The sequence below is a fragment of the Amphibalanus amphitrite genome, unplaced genomic scaffold (assembly GCF_019059575.1).
Source record: "Amphibalanus amphitrite isolate SeventyFive unplaced genomic scaffold, NRLGWU_Aamphi_draft 000055F_arrow, whole genome shotgun sequence".
NCBI lineage: Eukaryota > Metazoa > Arthropoda > Thecostraca > Balanomorpha > Balanidae > Amphibalanus > Amphibalanus amphitrite.
The window spans coordinates 717,512-737,366 of NW_024881551.1; the positions used below are offsets into that span (position 1 = coordinate 717,512).

The following is a 19,855-nucleotide window of genomic DNA, read 5'->3' on the forward strand; positions in this document are numbered from 1 at the left end:
ACAGCTGCACCGTGTACAGAAGACCATCAACTTCTGCGCACGTGTCGTGACCGGGAAAAGGCGATGTGATCACATCTCGGGTGCCATATCGAGCCTCGGCTGGCTCACGGCCGAACAGTTGGTGGCTTACCATACCTTGTGTGCAGTCGAGCGGACGATGAAGTCAGGTCATCCGGACTCTCTTCTTAAGACCTTCGGACAGCGAGCCCACCAGCGGCATGATCATAACACCAGGCGAGCGGACTCGTTTACCCTTCCGGCCATCCGTGTGGAGGCCGGCAGGCGGCGACTCTGTTACCGCGGTGTGTCGCTGCTGAACGACAGCGGCATTGAGCCTGGCACTTTGTCTTTCCGGGCAGATGCCAGGCTGTTCGCTGGATCTCTCTGATTCACGATATCGTTTCTGGTGCGAGTGTATGCATGGTATGCGAATGTTTGTAGTCATTTCCGTGTGCCTGTTCCAACTTCCCATTGTATTACCATTCAGACGCGAGTAAGTGAAAAGCCATGTAATCGTGGATCTTATTCAAATAAATCTGTTCTGTTCTGTTCTGTTCAGAACAGCGCTGAGAATGCTAACGAGACATATAATTAAATGGAAGCAAACAATGCAAAATAAATTTAAGATGTGTGTGGTTTGTGAAACATAAATTGAGTATTCAATGCCGGCATTGTCGTAAACAAAAACCGGTTGGTTAATTCGACTGCTGCTTCATTAGGGACAGACATAGCCTGTAAATTACACTGCTTTAAGGGTTGACAGGTCAACCACAAATTGTGATGCTTCATAAAAGACAGACAGGTCAACTATAGATTACCACAATCTATTGCAACGGAATCTTTCCACCAATCATCTCCAATACAGAATCATCTCCAACAATTCACCGTTTCTTGTGTCAAAAACTGACCCCTAAGTATCCGACCGCAGACGGTGGCTATACAGGCGCCCGTCCCCCGCACCCAGTAGCAGACTCCCACGGTGGATTTAGTGGGGGGGACGACACAGAATAGCGGGTCGCACCGCGCAGTTCCCACCAGCACAATCTCACGGCTCAGCAGATGACGATGACACTCTAACGTGATGTATTGGACAGATTTTTCCAGTGACGATAACCGCAGGATATTGCCACGTAATACGTAACCGTTAGGCTGCTCGGTACCGCACGCTGCACGCGTGACTTGGCGATGCGAGTGGGACATTGTAGGTGGTTTGTTAACATGAAATTGTGCGTTGTTCTCTCAGTGTCCGCTTTCCTGCGAGGACAGTGAACAAGTAATTTACACATGCCACGCATTGCTGCAACCATATCCTTTACAGTGCACATATCGCATAGCTTTTAGCTGTCACACCCCTTAAAAACCCAGCGTCATTTCACCAGTCACAACTCACGACTGCTGCCCGCCAGACAGCTCGCTTGACCTTTCTTCATCTGTCGTCTCAGCTGGCCGAGCTGAGGGGCCACGGGCCGGGGCCGGTCCGCCGGCAGCTCGTCCGAGAATGATTTTCAACGAGACTGTTGGATTGTTGTTGAGCCAACTATGCAAGGTCGCCTGGTGGTTGACCGTGGGCCGACGGCGGCCGCGCCGCGCCGGTGACGGGGGCCGGCGGATGGATCTCTCTCTCCCCACGACAGCATCTTGTGTTCATCACGTCTGTGCCCGGCTGTGATCGCATAGATGTATGCACCATGCACACTGCGCAATGTTATGGCAGAGTGCCGGGGGCCGGAGATGTGTCGAGAATAAAGTGTGATGTGGATGGCAGATAAGGCTTTTTATTTCATGACGTTGTAAGCGCACATATCCAAGGTCTATTCAAATATATGAAGTCACTAACTTGTGGTGAATATAACAATGCATGCCGCAGACCCATGCAATGTTGCCTTACTAATGCAATAGACGGGACTGTCGATAAATATGCGCATAGTAATATTATAGCAGTCGGTAGCTCGTAGCCCCACTGTTATGCAAAACTCACGTTTGGTTGCACGAAGTGTGGATCTTGGCAGGCTGTGAACGACAGTAGTGCTAGCCACGGCAGTATCCTGAGGTAGTCCGTCCATCCTGAAATAACACAAAAAAACAGCATATGTTAAAGCAGTAGAAAATTGTTAAGCCGTTCGAAAAGCTGTTGCATACGAGCAGCTAAATCACTAATGACATGCGATATGCACGGTTCATTTTCGCCTTCTTCGCATCATTCCATTTCTAATTCAGACTGATGAATTCTGACAGCCCATGCCATTTACCAATTAGTTCAGGGCACTACGAGTCCGCGGGCAGAATCTGAAATGCATGGGGCTCATCGCGTTAAGCGGGCTGACCCAAATGAGTGCGCTCGGTTAAGGATCGCGAGCGGAGAGGGCCGGGTCCTCGGATCTGGTGATGAACTCGTCCAAGGTTACCACAGAAATGGCAGCACCTCCACCCAGACTCTCATTTTGCATAGTGGTGCAGTGAACTTGGCTATCAATTTGCATGTTTCAGCATAAGTAACACTCAATATTGCATAAGTAAGGAGTAACGGCATTAATATCACCTTCACTAGCTTATTTGAGCGAGATAAGTTCGAATATTTACTCATGTGAACTGGATCACCAGAGCAAACGAGGATAGGCAAATGCTTGCGTCATCTAATCAGTTATTTCCCTGCACCAAAGGAATGTAATTGAAATAAGCGAAAGAATAAAGCAAAAAAGAAACACCTACATTGGCTTATCATGTTGACATTGTCTGTGAAGTGTGTCTGTACGAGTAAGTGTACCCATATCCTATAAAAAATGTTGAATGTTGATATGAAGACGTTTTACTTTTAGGACTCGCAGTGTTAATGTTCTTGTAACCCACATAGCGTAAAAAAATCACTTACTGGGCTTGGTCAGCTTTTGGGATGATCGTGATTAGTTTGCGGCATGCAGGATGGATTTCATAATCATATGACATCCTATTCCATCGTATTTGAGGCCTCTTGGCATTTCCTTTCGAATGGGGCAGGTGGGGACGTGGGCGACTGCAACGCTACCACACTAAGTATCTCGGGACTGCGACGCAGACTCGAAAGCTAACACCAATCCAACTGGCTTCACAACAGTAAAACTAATGGATATTGTTCAGCAATCTCAAATGAACGGATCTACTCCAAATCTACCAAATGCATGTCCACCACTCCTCGCACTTTTGCGGAGCCGGATACACTATGGAGCATCATTCCATAAGTCCCTCCTGAGAAGTCTGGAGTAAATACGTTGAGCAGGCACCTCCGCCGCCCACTACGGATCCCAGCTCGGACTCTGAGCACTCCGGCTCGGCGGGAGACTGGCACGGTGCGCCACCACCCGCTCAGGCTCAGATACAGGATACGCCACTCGCGCAACTAAGCCAAAACCGGCGCGGCGCACGCGAGCTAAAGGCGCTTCAACGATAGCAAGCCAAAGTGCTACAGAGTAGGTATTGCATGCGAGGAGCTTGTCTCATTGATAGGTATGCGTGTACTTGTCAATCTTTTGTGTGTGCAGAAGAAAGACGTTAAATGTTGAAATACGTCAGCGGTGACGGACGGCCACGTAGTTATCACGAAATACTTACATATCAGTGAGAGCCTCTATAACTGCATATCTTTTGCAGCGCTCAGCAAGTTCGGTGGCACCTTGCAGGTATATCATGCTTCGTTGCTCTAACATCTACATAAAAACAGAGCAGAGCGCATACCAAAGCCAGTCAAAACAACCTCGCATATCTCAGCGGGAGAGCGAGTGGGGTCGATCACCCCCCTCGGTCCCGGGGTGTGGTCCGAACCCGGACCCATCTTCCGGGTGTGACTCCCCCCCCCTCCCCGGGCGTGGTCGGCTGACCTCGGGTACCGTGACGCCACATTCCGATCTGGTGGGTACCGGCGGGAGGCACCTGGGCGGATCCGGATCGGCTCGACCGCCGCCAGGCCGCCCGGACCGCACGCACACCGCGCCCGGGCACAGAACGTCCTTCTTGAGCTCATGCAGAAAAACACCGTTCTCGTTGACAAATGAGGTTATTTGGCAGCGAGGCTGGCAGCCATTCAGCTGATGTAACTATGCGTTAAGGGATCAGTATCCAGAACTTTGTCAGCATGCACTGGTCATAAATAGAAGAGCTTCATTGAAAATATAATCTGACCCGTTATCATTTGCGCATACTTCATCTTAAACGGACGTTTCTGAAGGTCGAAATCGTGCACAAACATTCACCTCCTCACGTTTTCCCTTGCCAAGGCAGTGCGAGTGAAATTATGCCGGTTTTTGCTTCATTACGCAAATTCCAGCCATTAAGCCCCGCCTTCACACCACACACCGGTCATTATTGGCAAACCTGTCATCAGGCGAGTACGGCAAACATCTCCATCGGGCCACAACACTGTGGAATCAACGTCAGAGGAGGCTGTTACCACAAGGACGGCTGCGGCAGCCGCTCAGTTAACGCGTTCTCATCGCTGCTGTTTTGGAGAGGAAAACAGCGTTAACTGCTCTTTACTGAGGCGGAAAGTGAAATAACCGTGATTGCTTCATTGCTACCAGATGGAATATTTCTGACTAACGAGTGGACCCCAGCCAGGCTGATTGGCTGATCGATTTTCTCGGATTGAATCCCCGCGGAGAGGATCGCAGCACGGCCGCCGATCGGCGCACTGCGAGCCTAACGCGCTGATGGATCAGCGGATGACCCCAGACACACGAGCGCCCGGCCTGACACCGCCGTGGGGGCGCCGCATCCATTACCAGTGCGCGAGAGATGCCCGGAATGCAAAGTAACCAAAGTAAGTCATTACCGGCCGGGCCCAGATCGAGGAGAGTGAAGCGGTTGGCGGCGCGGTGTGGGAGGCTCCACAAACGGGTCAGGGTCACGGCTACGGCGGCTCGACGGTCGATCTGCGCCGCTGAGGAGCGCCGGGCGGCGTGACCGGCGCGTGACCTGACCGTGGGTGCCTCAGCTCGTCACGGTGCTGATAGTGCCCTGATAGAGGGCACTCCCCGCGAATCGGGTTCGGCGTCGTGTTTAATGGGGGCGCCGCCTCCGGGGATTCATGAGGGATTGCGACCCCCGCGCCGGCAGTTAGAGGGAATCGGTCGTCACGACGCCGCGGCGCTGGTGCGGCGCGGCTGAGTCCGGTCAACACCTGCCGGTGGCGAAACCACCTGTCGGTCACGGCGGGTAGAGCTACTCCCGCCGAGAGAGAGAGAGAGAGAGAGAGAGAGAGAGAGAGAGAGAGAGAGAGAGAGAGAGAGAGAGAGAGAGAGAGAGAGAGAGAGCACAGGGCACGCGCCCAGAGAGCATCGCAGATGCTGCAACCGCGAATGTCAACAGGCACATAAATGGACAGAGGTGGAACTTCGCTGGAATATTAATGAGTTGAATGACAACAAACTTGTAAAAACGAGCCCAGTGGTTTATGAAACTCCTGTGGGTATTTTGCATCAGATGACTGTTTTTCAGAAACGGGTTCCCTCGTATTTATTGGACGATTATGGTCATAAATATAATCTAAAAGACCAGTTTTCATTGCAATTTTGCCACCATTGGATGCGGATGCAGGCACAATATTTATCTGAGGAAATGTGTTCTGTCGGCCTCGGCTGTCACAAAACATATCTTCTCAGGCAACATCTGGCCAGATCTTTCCCACCACCCAGGCAGAGCATATCCTTGCATCGCCCATAAAATGATATCGCACAAACAATAGAATCCGGATCTGACAGATCCCCATCATAATGGATGCAATCAGTGAATTAGGCACCTTTATCGATTGACATTTATATGGAGGTAGCCTGACACATAGTCGTTAATGCTTTGACAAATACACTGCTATGTGGACGATCTGAAGGACAGAACTCGCATTGATAAATATTAAATCTCACGAAGATGAAACTAAAATACTTCATGAGACTGTTGAAGAATGAGAACGATTAAAATGAGTGAATCATGAAGACGGTATTGACTTCAGAGATTGTTTTGATATCCCCTCAAATATTCAATAATTTGTCGCAGAAATAGGAACGATCTTCAAATGTCAGACATCGTCTAAATAGCCCCCATCTCACCCGAATCCTCTTGGCCACTCTCCCAGCTCAGTTGGTATGTCGCCCATCACCGAACCATTTCACACAATCATCGACATCACGATGAGCGTCTCTCGCTGCGGTTGCTCGGCATGAGATCTGCCGGCCTCTGAATGGCATTGCATCAGTGCAGCGCGTGAGGCAACAGGTCCCGGCGAGACGCGGGGGCGGGCTGCACGGATCGCACCGGTCCCATTAACACCGAGCCTGCTGGACCAGCCTCCGACCAGCCTCCGACCAGCCTCGCACCAGCAGCAGACACACCTAGTCGGGTAGCAGGGTGGTCCTTCAAAGGCAAGTGACCGTCTCAGCTCGGTCCATTATCCGGGGTGACTGGCGAGGGGGCGTCGGAGGAAGGCGACGCACGGGTGGTCGCGATTAGGTAGAAGTTCAATACTTACGAGTAGGTCTGAAAATTGAAATGATATGGGAAGCAATATAAAGAACGATGATTTGATTGCTGCTCTTATTTGGAAATGTCTGCACGTTTAACACCGTTCCGTGCTTCTATCCTCAGGATACTGAAATCCTTCTCCTCCACGCCGCAACCCCCTCCGGGCTGGACAGGCAACTTTATCTCATGCGGGCTGCTCCCTTGGAGCGGCACCGCTGCTCCCGAGGGAGCGCACCCCGTAGTCGGGTGCAGTGAGTGCCTTGGGGCTGGGTGGCCTGTCCTCTGGACGGGCTCAGCCCCGGCGACTCACTAGGGTGCCTGCCTGCAGACCAATGTCTCCCCCTATATCCTATCATCCTCCCGGCTCTGAAATGGTCTCATTGGACCGAAAGGGCCTAACCCAACAAAACAAACAAACAACACGTTTATCATTAATCATTTTAGTGACATGCGAATTACGATTTACTAGCCACATACGAGCTGGCGATGATTTTCAATTTCGTGTCCAATCGTTCGTGCGCTCTCGTGACACATTCACGCTCGGCCACTTGAGCTGTAACAATGTGTCGGAATATGTCACACCGGCTGTCGGCCTTGACTCTCACACTCCCCGTGTCGCCGTTATATGGGTCACACGACGTCGGCTTTTGTTCCGCTGTGCACCGCTCCACGATATCAGCACTGTGAGCTACAAGAGCCCTGCAAGGGTACCGCACAGTGGAACAGGCGGCGCCGAACGAAGGAGAAAGTCCGCCCGATTGATCTGTCAGAACTTGAGCCATAGATTCGTCGCCGTCGATCGGTGCGTCGATTGTCGCTGCCGCCGCGCGGGCGAACGCTACAAGCTCTGCATAAGGCGAGCTGGAGATGAGTGAAGAACGAGTCGCTGATTAGTGGTCATGCAGACACATGCAGTGATACGCTTGTGCATCCAGACAGTATTCATGTTGACAAAGGAACGCAGAATGCATGCACCACGAAGTAAAGTCTTGTTGCGAAAGCAGAGCTGATGTGTAGTAAAATCTTGATCAAGAGACGCAGTTATACCAATCACATTGGATAAGAAAAGATAAATATTATGTGCGTATCTCTTCTAAAAAAAAACTTCTCAGCGCAGCTCACTCGCACTGGCTAGTCTATCGATGTCCAAATTATCGATTATGGAGCGAGGACTGATGGCAGCATCTATCAAACACCCAATGTCATCTGCATTACTAGTGAGATGTCTCATGTAAAAATGAATGAGATCAGCCGCACGGGGACAAGGCCGAGTTATTTCATCATGGATTAATCAAATTCGTAAACCACTCATTTATCACCCTCTACTCAGCGCGTGGGCTGAGCCCCCCGGTCTGTATCCAATGCTGCTCAGCATTCTAACGCACGCACCTTATCAAAGACCGATCCAAGCTGGAGTCATGATCTGTACTCTATAAGGAATGATCAAACAGCTTTTAGCACTGCTTGCAATGTATGACATCATTGATCGTCATTTACAAAAATGCACTCCGTTGTCGTTTCAGCACCGATGACAAATATTATGTTGAATGAAATCAGCAAATTTCTATCAAGAGAACAATTTTTACCGCACTCCCTCAAGTGTGATGCAATGACCGTGAAGCTTATTGCAATGGCAAGTTAATCTTCAATCGATCTTCCGAATATCATGCAGAGATGCCAATATCGACAGTCTACCATCTACATCGCATCACGCACAATCTTGCCTAGAAAGTGGCATCAATATTACTCCAAAGCGGCTATGCCCTTGCAGTACTGACGTTGACAAGACCTGCACCGAGCGGCATTCCACCGCCCACCCCTTCCTCCCGTCTCCGCCCACAGCACTGAGTATAGCGGAACTCTCCCTCCCCTACCGCACTGCCCAGCGTCAGGAACCACTCGTGGGCCGTCCCCTCGTTATCCGTCCCCACATATATCTCGGCTCTCTCCTACTCGGTGCCCCTACTAATCACCTCGGTCCATTCACCGGTCCCGCCCGCCCCGCCCCGCCCCTCTCCTGGCGACATCCGACCCGTGACTGCCGGCCGGCCGGCCGGCCGTCTCACCCCGGGGCTCAGCGGCGCCGTGTCGTGACCCAGCGCCCCTGAAGGCGACCCGTGCCGCCGGGCCGGCGCCGGTTTCGAAAGGCGGCTCGACCCGCGGTGAGCCCGCACACCCCTTCATCGGGGTCAAGGCGGAGCAGGGCTCATGGTGCCGCTGCACCGGCCGGTGCGCGAGCGCTGCTCAGAGCTCACAGATGGGTATTATAGCGGTAAATGGACTCCACCCGTACCCGTGTGGCCCACGGGCGGAGCTAGCGCTCATCTCCAGCTGGACAATAGTGCGGCGCGCCTTCACACACCTGTCTGAACGCCCCATGGGCAGCACGAGCACCCGAGCACCCGCCGCGCCGGCCCGCTCTTTGCACCGCGGCCGCTCGTTCGTCTTGTAACTGTCACCCGGTGGTGAAGTCGGGTAAACGTCGGGGCAGGTGCCTGTTTTCTCTGTCGGTCAGCGTTTTTGTGCCGTGTCTGTCCGTAGCACCGCGGGCACCGGTCACCGTATTTAACGGTCAATGTGTAATGGCAGAGCTGTTGAAGGCGAGACTGTTTATAGCCACCTCTGTATCGAAGATCTCGAGACTGACGAGGCTGACGAGACTATCAAGACCGTTGGGTCGACGCGAGCCCAGTTGTTCTGGTTTGTGGGTGTCCAGTTGTGGACAGAGACGCCTTTTTGCGACAGGTAGTTGCAGTGTTGTAACGGACCCGATAGCCGTTATGACGCGATCCAATCCGGATCCTGTGTGCCTCCAGCCAGGATCATTTCCGCGTTGGTGGGCTGGCAAGTGTATGGGACGTTGTGAAATAATAGCTTCCCAGTCACGATGGCTTTCAAAGAGCCTGTCGCACGAGGCAATCCATTCCAATGTCATGGCTCTGTCGGAAGCATCAAAGCTTTATGATTTCACAGCGTTTACAAAGTGGTAAAAGTAAAACGGCTTTGTTATTATTCTCTTTTGAACTGCTGGGTCAGCGCATATTCGCAGATGACAGATAATAGCCAAATAATGGCCAACAGAGTGGAGTCAATATCGGTGAAAGTTTCACGTTATATGGAGGGGGATTTTATATCCGATAATACATAAGTTTCACCCACCATTGACCATAATGGATTCTGGGAAGCGTCCATTTCCCGGGACCACGATTCGCCTCCGGGTGTATCCGGTGGGAGGTCAGAGGTCAGCGGTAGCGCCCCAGGGCGGTCAGTCTGACTGTCATCCCGCCCCCAGTGAGACTGACAGGTGACAGTCGTGACCGTAGTGACAGGTGACGGGTGACCGGGGTGACAGTTGGTCCTCCCGCGCGGCCGGTGCTAATCAGCTGAGCCGCGGTCGGCGGCCGGCCGGATCACCTTGGCTCCCCGGTCCGACCTGTCCGCAGGAGCGGTGGTGGGAGCGACCGGCACGGCACGCTCGCTACTGGTAGACTGGTGGGACCGACCGGATCACTTGCTCACAACTGTGAGAGAGATGGTCCAACAGCCATCAGTCCGTCTCACGCTCTGACAGCTATAGTCAACGTCACGGTCATGCATGCATGTAAAAACAAACGATGCATACAATCCACGTATCCGGTCTCAGATCGGGTCCCAGTCTCAGCGCCTGGCACCGTCCATATCTCAATACCAGTGTCGAGGTCTGGGCCACCCCAACCGGTCGCACTCTGCAAACTGAAGTGAGCAATAACTTCTCAAACAGATGATGGTGCAAATCATGCAATGATCAATGCTCTAATGCTTCACTGGTGAGGTCAAGAGGCGACTGTTGAGCCGTTAGGGCGGTGCAGCGCAATTAACAACGTCCGACGCTGAGTATCTACAGCTCCAGCTAGATTGTGCAATTATGGCATAACGCTCTTTTCATATCATTCTTCTTTTTAACGGCGTGATGGGCCCTGACAGCTAGTTGACCGCCACAGTCGTGCATGCATGTAAAAGCATACGATGCAAACAATCCCTTCATGACATGCGACCAACGCGCGACCCTGGAACCATTGAATTACACACCGGCTACTTCTCAAGGCAGTTGCAGGAGCGGCCTCCCGTACTGTTTGCTCTAGCAGCACTCGGACTAATTGAAGGGTCAACATTAGCAAGCTGCAAGTGTTACCGCAAGAGTCTCGTCAGAATGAGACGGCGCCGCCGAAGTTGAAACTGATCAAATACAGACTTGGCTGTTCTACCTGCACTGGCTGCATCCCCGGATATATGACAGCTGGAGAAATAGGAAAGTGCCGGGTCTGAGATTTAAATAAAAGCGGTACTCGCTACAGCAAAAGGCGCAATCATCACCGGAGCGTATAATTGAAGGAGGGGCTAACGAAGCATGCAAGCCCTGCCCGTTCTCGTGTCTCTCGTTGTGGCTTTCTATATGACAGGGAAAGCTAATAACAGTTGGCTGCGATTTGCCTGCTATGCCATAATCGACTAGGAGAATCAGTGAACTAGAAAACTGTTCAATTGGAAAGTGCTTCTTCCATTTTAACTTTTAATGATTAATCATTTTTGTTTTTCATTTTTACAAAAAATAATAATTTTTTAGGAAGAACAACAGAACAGGACATAGCCCAGCCACCGTTGTTAGCACTATCACATAGCGCTTCTCCTGATGCATGATGCCGGTGGATCACAGCGGGCCAATCACCAACCATGCTGCTAAGCGTGCTGTGTTACGTCATTTGGCAAGGTGCACTGTGATTAAACAGGGTTATTGTGTGACGTCATTTTACAGCAGAGCGAGACACGCTCGCTGGATGTCAACTTCAGTGACATGGCCAGTCAGGTCAACTCAAATAAAACGGCAAAAAACTAGCACCGTCACACGTGAGTGCATGTGGGCACACTCAGCTCCAGGGCAGCTAGAAAAGGCAAGTTCACAACAACAAAATGTAGCGGCTCTTGCTCTATCTCAGTATCCCATTCAGCGGCTCTACCAGCCCGCGGCTCTGCCAGCTCGCGGCTCTACGAGCTCGACCCGCGGCTCTACCCTCCCGGCCCGGCGGCTGGCTCTGCTGTCAGTGGGAGCCGGGACTGCCGACCCGCGTCTTTACCAGCCCGGCTCGACCCGCGGCTCTCTACCCTTCCGACCCGGCGGCTGGCTCTGCCGCCAGTGGGAGCCGACCTTGCGGCGGCCGCCGGTTACGAGTGTCTGTCGTGACAGTCAGTGCTGGAGCGGGCGGACGCCGACCAGGCAGCCTCCCAGCGCCGCGCCCCAGGCAAGGCCGAGGCGGGGCCCGGGGCGCCCTCCCGGCATTGTTATGGCCCACACAGCCATGCCCATCCGGCTTCAAACAGCCGACAAAGCGAGCGCGGAAACAGTGGGGTTAGGTTGTCGAGACACGAAATCAGAATCGCACGCACGAAGAGGCATCTCTTCACCCATGGTTCCTGCAGTTAAACGCAGTCTTTTGTAACAAAATTGTGCAATTATATGAAGTAATTAGCATATTCTCTTTGTGTGTCCTGATAATTCACATGAAGTTTAGATGTATCCGTAATTACTTTTACTTCATCTTGGCTAAACAATTCAACCCGGCCTAAAGATGTGATGTTTCACAATTCACATCCTTTGTGAAACATTGCATTGCATGCTGCCGTCAATCGCTTTTGTCCGAATTCATGTCTGGCTATTTGTTTCGTCTGTTGACAAGCTCATCTCCTCGCCAGCTGGAGGCACATTCTAATTTCAGCTGTCTTTCAACCGTGCACGCCCAACGTATCACACCAACTCCATCTGTCTTATTCACCCTTTCACCAATTAGCTCCCCATAACCGAACCGGGAAGTGACGAGGCACTATTCGACGCGCGGACACCGGCTACGCAAATCACCGTTCGAAGGGAGTGCCACTGGTCCCTCTCCGTCTGGTGAGCGGTCTCCCGCAGACCCAGCTGTCTTCGGAGCGTGTTAACTGTGCGGCGGACGACCAGACGCGAGCAAGGTCGGCCGCGCCGGGCCAGGTTACAAGGCCGTGACCTCTGCTCCTCACTGGGAGCAGGCGGCCGACCCGCACACCGAGCTCATCTACCCAGCGTCGGCGGCAGGCAGGCGAGCAGACACGGCGGCGCCCGGCCGCGGACTGCACGAGGCACGCCGCTAAACTGTTTGTGTTGGCGCTCGTCGCGTGCTCCGAGAGCGCCAAACAAGTCCAGTGATTTTTGAGCTACGGTGTCTTTTTATGGCGTGCTTCAGCCCGTCAGAAAGGTCGTTTGGGATGAAAACACGCGATGTTATGGTAGGGCGTAAATTAAAAGGAACGACTAGCTATGATGAAAAGAGCACTAGTGCCCCGGTTCTCTCGATTACGCAAAATGCAAACCATTCATCAGACAAGTGCCGAAACGTAACCAGTAAAAGGTCCCTGTAAGGACGCTTTTATTACGCTCAGACTAGCTACTAACCATCGATTTTCTCGCAGTATCCTACCCGTAACAGCTCCAAAAACGGCACGTCCTTCCATTTTTAGGCGGTGAGTGCATGTCAAACAGGCTATCTGTTCTAACCCTGCAGCGCCGTCCATACACGCCTATCAGCTAACAATCACTGCTCGCTCCCAGTAACCCGGCACCATTTCGGCTCCATACAGGGCAGCTTGGCCGCCGTATCGAACTCACTAGCTGAGTCGGGTAGATTCCGAGTGTTCTGAGCGCTGTCTGGTGCTCAGAGAATCAATGCCTCCCACCGGGTGACGAAGATGTTGACCGTGATGTCTAAGGACGCTGGATCGGCCAGGGTTGAGGGCTGAAGCGCACAGGATCCAGCTAAATCAAAACATTTATTACTGCTGTATGTTTGTCAGCCTTGGCTGGAACCCCACCGAAATGTCGTCCGCTACCTTCCACTCGTGAGGATCGCCCTGGCAGTTGCACTTTTTGTCTGTGTCTCTGTCCGATCCTCCCCAGATAGCCCCGTGGCGAGCTGACATTGACCGCCCCCTGAATGCGTAACTCCCAGATAAACTAACCTCAGACCGGCCGCACCGACTACGTTAATGGGGTCACATGCCTTTTGGGTTAGACCGATGGTCGCGGGCACGTGTCGCCGTCACCCGAACGAGAAACGCCCATAGGTGTAACTCGCGGCCGGGCCACAACAGCTCGGTGACGCCCCACCGCGACGGCTGACGTAAATCGGTGACAAATCGGGTGCAAGGCTATAGCAAGTAGCCACTATAGAAGTGTCGTTCGGGAGTTATAGCCTATAAATAACAGCATTACAGAATACAGTATGTAAAATATATGCAAGCATGCCATGGTCACAGTAGCTCTCATTCCGCCAGTAGCTTGTAATCCTGCCAACTTCGATAGTGCTGTCCACTGCTCAATTGCTCATAAACCCAAGCTCTACAATTCGCAAATGGCGCAGAGTAAGGAACTCTTTGCAAAAAGACATTCCTTATCTACCAGATCCCTCAGATTGAGCCGAAACCGAGGGGCCGAGTCCTTCAGTGACAGCCCGGCCACCGTAGCCAGCCGAGTGCGGGGCGCGGGGCGTGAGACCCTGCAGTCCACACGGCCCTAATGCAGCATTCCCACACGGCGCTAATGAGAGGTCGCTCGCTGCAGGCCTCTCGGAGCACTGAGCTGCCTGGCTGTGATACTGAATCAGACAGTATATCGTTGGGAGTCCAGAAATCGCCAATGCCACCAGCACTATCATAACAATCAACAAACACAACAGCTGTACCGCCACCAAAACCACCATCACCAGCATGAGTGACACGGTATCACCATCACCATCACTATCAACGTCACGACCACCACCTGCCACACACAAGAAGTAAGACGTGGTGGGCAAACCGTCATATCGTAACCCCTGCCCCATGCCCCCTTCTTCCTTCTTTGTCTCTATTCTCCAATGTCATGTGCAGTAGAGCTCTTCCATGGGATAAAGGTCGGCACCAAAGCACGCATTGTGACGTAGTTGGAGCACAGCAGCAAGTGACGTCACTGGACAAACGGTGTGACAACGAACGACCGTGGGGCGTCGTGAGCCGGCGAGGCCAGACGCGTCGCATGTCAGAACGATAAAGTGCTCCAGTGCACGAACCGGATGGCCTATGTAACGCCCCATGTACCACGGCCGCATTAGAGGAGTTAGCAATGAGTTTAGCGCCAACTGGATGCCGTAAATAGGGCTTTGTTTATGCATGCGACCGCCATCCAAGAAATAATCCTATCTTACAGGCGTTAGATAAGAGGCCTCAACACAACGAAACTGAGCCATTAACCTGAGTGCTCAAATAAATTACATTTGATAAGGTAATCAAGGGTTTATTACAATATACAACATTTTTACTACGGTAAAATGCAAACGCGAGACATGTTTGAATGCTAATGTAGGTTACCCTGTTCCCCACCGCTCCTTTATGAAACGCCCCGGTTTTGATCATTAAAATTGCGTGTTTTTATGCTTAAAAAGTAAATATTATGAGTCGTTTTCATTGTCAGGTTTTCGTAGCATTACTACGCAATACCTGTTCTATTTATAGCGATGAACCACATGCACCTGTTCCACCTGGTCCAAAGTACCCGGCCTCTGCCATAACCCCAAATCGTGAGTGAGACATCTCCATACGAGTTACGCCACTCCGCCGGCCGCCGGCTCGTCTCCCCACCTCTGTAGGCCCACGGCCGCGATTCGGGCTACTAACTAATGCTGGAACGGACCGAGTGGCCGGCGGCGGCGGGGGACGAGCCGCGGCCGCCCCCTCGAGGTCACCAGGGTCACTGAGGTCACACGCTGGTGGAGTAGGGCGAAGGTCAGCACCGGTACAATGCCGCCGCAGCGGCATGGCTAACTGCCCGTCTCGGGTGTCAACAATACTCGATAACTGTCACAAAAGGCGCCGCAGCAGGGGAACGAGAGGAGCCGCCGGAATTTACGACACCGCGCTGTCCGGGCAGGAATGCTAAACGGGAGATTTCGGGAAACGCAACGAACGATGTGGTCCTGGCAGTTGGGAAACGAGCCTGGAGATTCGCTATCGATTGTGATTTAGATTGGAAGATCCGAGCATTTGTAAGGCATGAAGACTAAAATGTGATCACCTAGTGATTGGACACATTAATCGGCTTGCCATGGATCACGCCTGTCCATCGGAAAAAAGTGTGAGCTCTTTTAAAATAAAAAGCGACCAAGAGATGACCAAAGGCGTACCAAACAACAATGGCTGAACTATTGCCAATTTACAAACTCACAACCGTATTGCGAAAAAGACAAACGGAGCTGTATAATTTTGGGTGTGCTGCAAGGCTTGTCAACTTAGCAAAAACAGGAAAGTGAGAAGTGAGAAAGCGCAAATTAACAAAATCAAGAAGGTACCGTTTTGTAAAAGATCTGTGGGTAACTACGTTCTGGCGTTTCTATGTAACCGAACTGATCAGGGTCCCAATGACACCCACACTCGCCGGTTAGCGGTCGGGTCCAGTTCATCTCCCGTGTGCGGACTTTCACCCCCGCAGGCCCCACCAAACACGAATTCATGTCACAAGACCCTTCCTCACCGACGCGACGACGACCACAGCCCGCAATTACCCGATGTCCGACACCTCCACAAAGCGGTCCCTCCTCGGTCCGTCTGCAAAGTCCTCCGAGATGAGTTCTGTTCAAGTCATTCATCTGTCTTCTCCTCTCACTCTGGTCAACCGATCTGATCACGTCCGATGACATCTAACGAGCTTGTATGTACTGCAAGAGGTTACAGACGCGTACTGCAAGAGGTGAACTCCCCGTGCAAATCACCCCGTGAACAGTGCGAGACGGGCGCTCAGGGCAAAAATAGCCCTGCAGCCAGGCAGCCACAGCTGTCATTCCGATCTTGAGCAAGTCCGGCTCGGTTGCCGGCTGCAGAGAGAGCGAAAGCGAGAGCGGAACGGGAGAGGTGGCGGGTGTGGGTAGGATAGGGTAGGAGGAGGAAGAGGAAAGGATTAGGGAGAGAGAAAGAAAGAGACAAGGAGAGAGCGATAGAAATAAAGAGAGAGGGAGAGACAGACAGAGTGAGACAGAGAGAGGAAGGGAGGGGAGAGAGAGAAAGAGAGGGAGAGAGAGGGAAGGAAAGAGAGAAAGAAAGGGAGGCAGGGAGAAAAAGAACGAGAAAGATAGAGGAGGGAGGGAGAAAGAGCGAATGTGAGGAGGCAGGACGGGTCCCCGTTGACGGTTGGAAGGGAAGGTAGCTGAGCATATCACCCCCTCCTGACAGCTACATGGGATCACATTGGACGCGCGCCAGGGTGTCGGTGTGACCCATGACCCCACCGTGACCCCACTGTGACCCTGCTATGACCCCGCTACCCAGCGGTGACCCGTCGGCCTCGGCCCCCAGTCCTCTCCCTATACGGCCTTTCCGTCTGTCCGTGTCACCCGCGGGGACCTGCAGAGACCGTGTATGGGCATGTCGGAATTTGTGACCCGCTATTAGTTTATATGACCGAATGAAACGATCGCCAACGAAGAGATGCTCTTGCTGCAACGGAACATGACTGCAGCGTTCCAACGGAGAGCTGACGAGCTGGTGATGAGTGCAGATGACAAGATATTGACGGATAACTGGCGGGCCATCCGAGGATGACTGATAAGTTATTGACAAGGCAATGACGGGTACGTACTCGTGACAGTCTCTGTTCTTATAAGTAATGGCTGGTAGTAGACATAAGACCGACATGGTTTCGCGCAGCTGACATAAAAATGTTGTTATAGCATTCAGTAGCGAGTGGCGCACAAAGCTCAACATGACTAATTGTTCGAGCTCACAGCTTCCGTAAGGGATAATGCGCCATCCATGCGACCCTTCGAACAATTTCCTCACAAAAAAGGAGCATCTCCGCGGGTATCTGCCATCTACATTGTCATATGTAAATATGTAAGCGTAAGGCCAGTGTGAGTGTTATTTATATCTGAGAACGTTATGCTGTGCAGAGTGAATGCTGCTCCATGCAAGACGGATATTAACGGATAAAATGACAGATAAAGCGTATGGCGTAGTTAAACCCATCATGGAACGTCCGATGGAGTAACAAGAGCCCGGGAGCATGAAAGCAAGGCCGGAATGTGGTCTGGAATCCACCACCACACAGTTAATACCGGGAATACTCGGCGGAGATGAGAGTGAAAACACAACGGGTGGCGAGGGTCGTGTGGCCGGGCGCTGCGGTTACCTGGCCGCGGGAATTTACACCGGCTGTGCCTACAGCCGGCACCAGCGGCCCCTAGGAAACCAGAGGGCCGCGGCGGCTCCGGACGGTCAGGGATAATTACGCCAAACCGGCTCAGGGCCAGACTGGCGGCTAAGACACTCATACAGCTTTATGTCTCTGAAAATGCAAGGTGAAGTAGCTTCGAGTCAGCTATTGGTGCATGAAGAAGACCATCTTTGGATTATTTGGGTCGGCGAGCTCTCATGTCCCAAATAAATAACACTTCAGCGTAGCCGTGCTGAATGAAAACCAGGTCTATGAGTTGACTGTTATACGAGCTTCGCTGGCAATTCGTCAATGGTGTAGTAGGTACACCAAATATTTATCCGGTCGAGACATTTGAATGGGCCCTTGCTAGCTAACCGTACACCACTTCCCTTTGCGACCACTCCCAGTCTAGCCAGCGGTGCAGTGGGGCCGGCGCGTGGTTCATTGGCCACGCGAACCGAAAGTGGCCGGTTCCGCCCGACCGCCGGCCCCGCGGGGTGTCACTGAACCGGAACAGGCCGGCCACAAGTCGTGGTCCCCGCTCGTGCACGGCTCACTATTGTGCACGCGCGCTAACCAAGGCCACTCAGCGGCCCCGGCGCGGTCACCGAATCGCAGTTAAGGCGACAAGTGTGACAAAATCGCTCGCGCCACCGCCAATAGTGACACAGTCGACTGATAACGACAGTTAAATCGATAGCGTGAATTGCAAATGGTTGTTCATGGTGGTTATTCTATTCGGCCACTGGCTAGAACTGTAATCAATGCGACTTGAATTGCAATTAGATGCAGTTTGAGATGAACAATCGCATATGTAGATATAACTACGCGACGACCATGGCGGCCATCTGCCCACGAGTGAGAGTGCGAGGTAACAAGAGTGAATGAGAGAAGCTGATGGGCCTCTTGATGCTCAGGGACTGGCGGACAGGGACTGGCACAGAGGAGAGGGCTGATTGGGACAAGTATTAGGAGGGTAATGCCCCACTGACGTTCCAGCGAGAGCGGGGCCATCCTGCACCATTGCGCAAAGGCAAGGCTCGCCGGTGGCCGGCCGTCTGCCTGGTCTTACTGCCCGTTTGATCCCGTTTATTTCACTGACACGGTACAGCCGCCATTTAGCGGTGCCATCAACGTGACCGGCGAGTACAGTTGTGTAACGCTCTGCGGTCGGGCCGCCAACGGAGCCCACCCTCCTCGCTCGTCAGCCGACCGCCGACTATGCATTGGTTGATAACCATCTTCACGGTATGGGAGATACGTCGGTGAGGTTACAAGGGCTTCAACGGTGACGTCACAAGGGATGAAATGGTGACGTATTAAATACGTCTGGTGCGACATAACCAGGAAGGGAGATCGCTACACCAGATAGTGTCGATTGGGATAAGATGCTGATATTTCTAAGGCGAATGCAAAATGTTCGAGACACGACGCCTGCTATCGGGTGCTGGGTGGAGCCATAGCCCACAGCCCTCCAGAGGCCTTGCCAGCTCATATCGCAGGACATAAACACGCGTCTTGTGTGGGATTCGGGTCGCTGTTAACTGCCCCTCACTTTATGACACGCCGCTGGGGGGCGCTTATCCGGGGGCCGGATCAGCCTTACGGCACGAAGTGCGCGGATTAGACGCAGCTCGGCACTGCAAAAAGCCGGCAGCGGCTGCGCTCATGGGGAGACGCAACCCTGACCTCGCGTCTCCCCATTTCGGACGGCCACGGAGCCCATCGCATTATCGGAGTCTTGTGATTTAGCCCGACTACAAATCCGATTGCATAATGGACTTTCACTCTTGGTGGATCGATCTCAATGCGAGTTTTTGTGCGCCTGGGATGGGGAAGGACCAGGATGGATAAGACCGGCTACCATGTGGGGCTATCACAGCATTTTCAGACAGTGTTGTATGCGTGAGCGGCAACACTGAATCTTGTCGGGATGCGTCAGTTTTTAAGCATGAAGCGACGGCTGTTTTGTCGCCACTTCTACAGAAATATTCAGACATAAAATCATCGTCCCGGACACACTTGGCTGGCTCATGTCATCGCGTAACATCCATCAAATATGATAGTATCTAAGGGTGCGAGATGATGGATGACACGTGCCACGAACACCGAGAAAGATTTGTTATTGGG

The 19,855-nt window shown here is 52.5% G+C and overlaps 1 protein-coding gene across 2 annotated transcripts in view; it reads right to left on the reverse strand.

The window, feature by feature from the left end:
* Window positions 1-19,855, reverse strand: part of LOC122378144 — a 45,508-nt gene that overhangs the window by 11,613 nt on the left and 14,040 nt on the right. For both annotated transcript variants that reach the window (XM_043358867.1, XM_043358868.1), the window contains exon 2: window positions 1,979-2,064. In XM_043358867.1, the coding sequence (XP_043214802.1) occupies window positions 1,979-2,064 (86 nt within the window). The remainder of the gene's footprint in view (window positions 1-1,978; window positions 2,065-19,855) is intronic.